Here is a 2,730-nt window from a genome sequence, read left to right on the forward strand (position 1 = left end):
CAGGCCAATTTTCTGGTTGTCTCTGGAAAAACAGAAAGTGTGTTTGAACCCAGAGGAATAGCCAGCCATGGAATGGAAGGACCTGAAGTGGTCTGAGAGCACACTGACCTTTGAGTACAGTTTCCTGTCCACTGACTCCGCAGTACCTCCAGGGAGCAGAGGGCATCCAGCAAACCAGGCGGGCAGGCTAGCAGCGCCAGGCATTGTGCTCACCAGGTGTCCACCAGGCCAGTGCAGGTAAGGGCCTGGGGCAAGGGCCTCCAGGGAGGAGCAGAGTGGGGAGGAGAGGCCGCTCCCCTTGGTGGAACATGAAGGCCAGGGCGGAGGGGATGGACAGCAGTGGAAGGGGTGTGGAGGATGTAAGAAGGCCTGGAATGTGGCAAAGGACACACTCCTGAAACAGAGAGGGTGGGGTCCTGTGGAGAAGGGACATGACTCAGGAAGCCCAGAGCAGCTTCTCTGCTGCCCGCCCCCAGCCCCGCCCCAGTTGTGGGCCAAGGAAACCTGTGGTTCCTAAAGGAGGTTCTCCAGAACTGCTTCTCCCAGGGTTTGAAATGCAAAAATTGTCCCCCTAGGTGGAACTGGGGGGACACCCCACTTGCCTGCCACCCTCCTAGGATTCTGCAGGCAGGATCCTGTCCAGGGTTGCCCTCTGCTGTGTGGCTGGCCTCCGGGTGATTTAGGTGCTCTCTCATTTCCAGGGGTAGGGGACGAGGGCTGGTCAGCAGAATCTAGAAGGTTCCCACCACTGGGTGGGTCTGGAAGCTACCCATACCCAGGACACAACCCCCATGTCCTCTTGGAAAAGGGGGAAGATCAGAGCTGATGGCCAGAAGGTTCCCCTAAGCCTGGGAGCCCTGCAGAACTCTGGAGAGGTAGAGTCAAGAGACCCAGCTCATGCCAACAGGCAATCCGGCTTCTGCTCTGACCACTGAGAGAGGTGGCCCACAGGCCCTGGCCAGACTACCTGGCAGAGTGAGAGGGGAGGGAGCTGCCAGGGACTGCTGGAGCCTAGGAAGTTGGGCAGAATCCGCTAGGACTCTCACACTGGGAGGCTTGCCCCACTAGCAACTGCTAGAGACCAGGGATGCAGACAACAGACCCTCTTGACAAGAGGTTGACCTCACCCTGCACCAGGCACACAGGAAGCCCCTAGCTCCCATTGCAACCCAGCTGCAAGCCTGCTGGGCAGGGTGGGGCAGGGTTTGTACTCAGACCCCAGGGCCTGCCTTCAAAGATACCTCAAACACTTGCCCCAAGCTTGGAGGGAATTATGGCAGTGTGGATGCAAAAAAACTGTTTTTTTTTTTTTTTTTTTGTGAGGTTGATAAGAGTTTTCATAACAAAACCAAGAATGGGCAGGGTGGGGAGATGACAGCCCTCACCTGAGGAAGCTGGGAGAGGATGGGGGGGGGGGCTAGAGATAGAGCCTGACCACCTTCCCACCCATGCCTCTGAAAGGGTGTGCAGCTGTCTCCCAAGCTGTGCTGGAACAGCTGTGGCCTCCCACCATTCACCACACTATCCTCTCCACACTGGGTGCCTGGGCACCCCCAGGGTCAGGGAAGTGAAAACTGGAAGGCTCAGGTCCTCTGAGGAAGGGGTGAACAGTGCCCCCCCCCTTACTGTTGGGCAATCGACACTTTCCAGCACTATCCACTGAGCAACATCCAGTAAGTCTGGCTTTCCTGCCTCAGGGCCCTTGCACAAAGGCAGGAAAGTCAGTTCCCTTTCTTTACAGGATCACAGGAACTGCTCCTCTTGTGGGGTCTCAGCTCCCCAGAGAGACCTACTGGGACTGTCCACACCCTGTGACCCACAGCTAGTGTCTTTTGTGCCAGTGCCTCATGTCTTCTCATCACAGGCACTGCCTGGACAGAGGGCCGCTGGCACCCAGCCTCAGGGTGCAAGGACAGAGGTCCCTTCCCTGTTGGAAGAGGAGCTGACCTTGTGTCCACATTCCACAGGCCAGCGCGGGGAGGAGGATGCACTGTGTGCCAAACATACCCCAAGGCTACTGCTAGAAGTCCAGGGGCTGTGGGTGTGGAGACTGCCAGGGGCCTTGAAGAGGGGCAGGGACCCCCTTGTAGGGCAACCCTTGGGGAGAAGGGCAGGGAGTCTTGGACACAAGCTGAAACCAGGACTCAGGGAAGGGGGTGAGGAATCATCCCAAAACCTCTCATCTTCTTCTCCCCATCCCTGCTGGTGGCCTATCCTCCTACACACACACCTGAGGGACAAGTCTCCTGGGGTGTGTCAGAGTGAACCCCACTCCTGCCCTGCATCCAGAAGGGCCCACACCCCCATGAGGAGTAAGGATAAGGAAACCCTCTACGCAGGGCCATGAGTGTGGATCCCAACACCCCAGCCTCGACCATCCCCGCACCGGGGTGCCGGTCCAGCACACAGTCCGCTGTGCTTCCAGCTAGCCCCTCTGTCTACGTGTCCGGAATGGCAAAAGGCTCACATGCGTCCATTTAAAAGGCCTTTCGGAAGGGGCTCTGAGACCCTGAATCCGCAGACCCAGTGCCAGGCTCCTACTCGCCCCTCAGTTCCCACGTGGAGGGGCACGGGCCCAGGTGGGTCCGGCCTCTCAGACCACGCCCAGAGGGCGTGACCATGCGCCTACGGGGGGAAGGAGGCGGGGCCGCGACGCCCACTTCCTTCGGCGCTGGCGGCCCGGCGGAAGTACGTCAGTTGTTATCCGCTCGGGGCGCCGCGGCCGCCGCC

General features: G+C 59.2%; 1 protein-coding gene across 1 annotated transcript in view; it reads left to right on the forward strand.

Moving 5' to 3' along the window:
* The first annotated feature begins 2,619 nt into the window (after positions 1-2,619).
* Positions 2,620-2,730, forward strand: part of FBRSL1 (fibrosin-like 1) — a 39,631-nt gene continuing 39,520 nt past the window's right edge. Inside the window, exon 1 of the mRNA XM_012730823.1 lies at positions 2,620-2,688. Coding sequence (XP_012586277.1) covers positions 2,620-2,688 — 69 coding nt within the window. The remainder of the gene's footprint in view (positions 2,689-2,730) is intronic.

This window comes from Condylura cristata, unplaced genomic scaffold (genome assembly GCF_000260355.1).
Source record: "Condylura cristata isolate star-nosed mole 26May11 unplaced genomic scaffold, ConCri1.0 scaffold00029, whole genome shotgun sequence".
In the NCBI taxonomy this organism is placed as follows: Eukaryota; Metazoa; Chordata; class Mammalia; order Eulipotyphla; family Talpidae; genus Condylura; species Condylura cristata.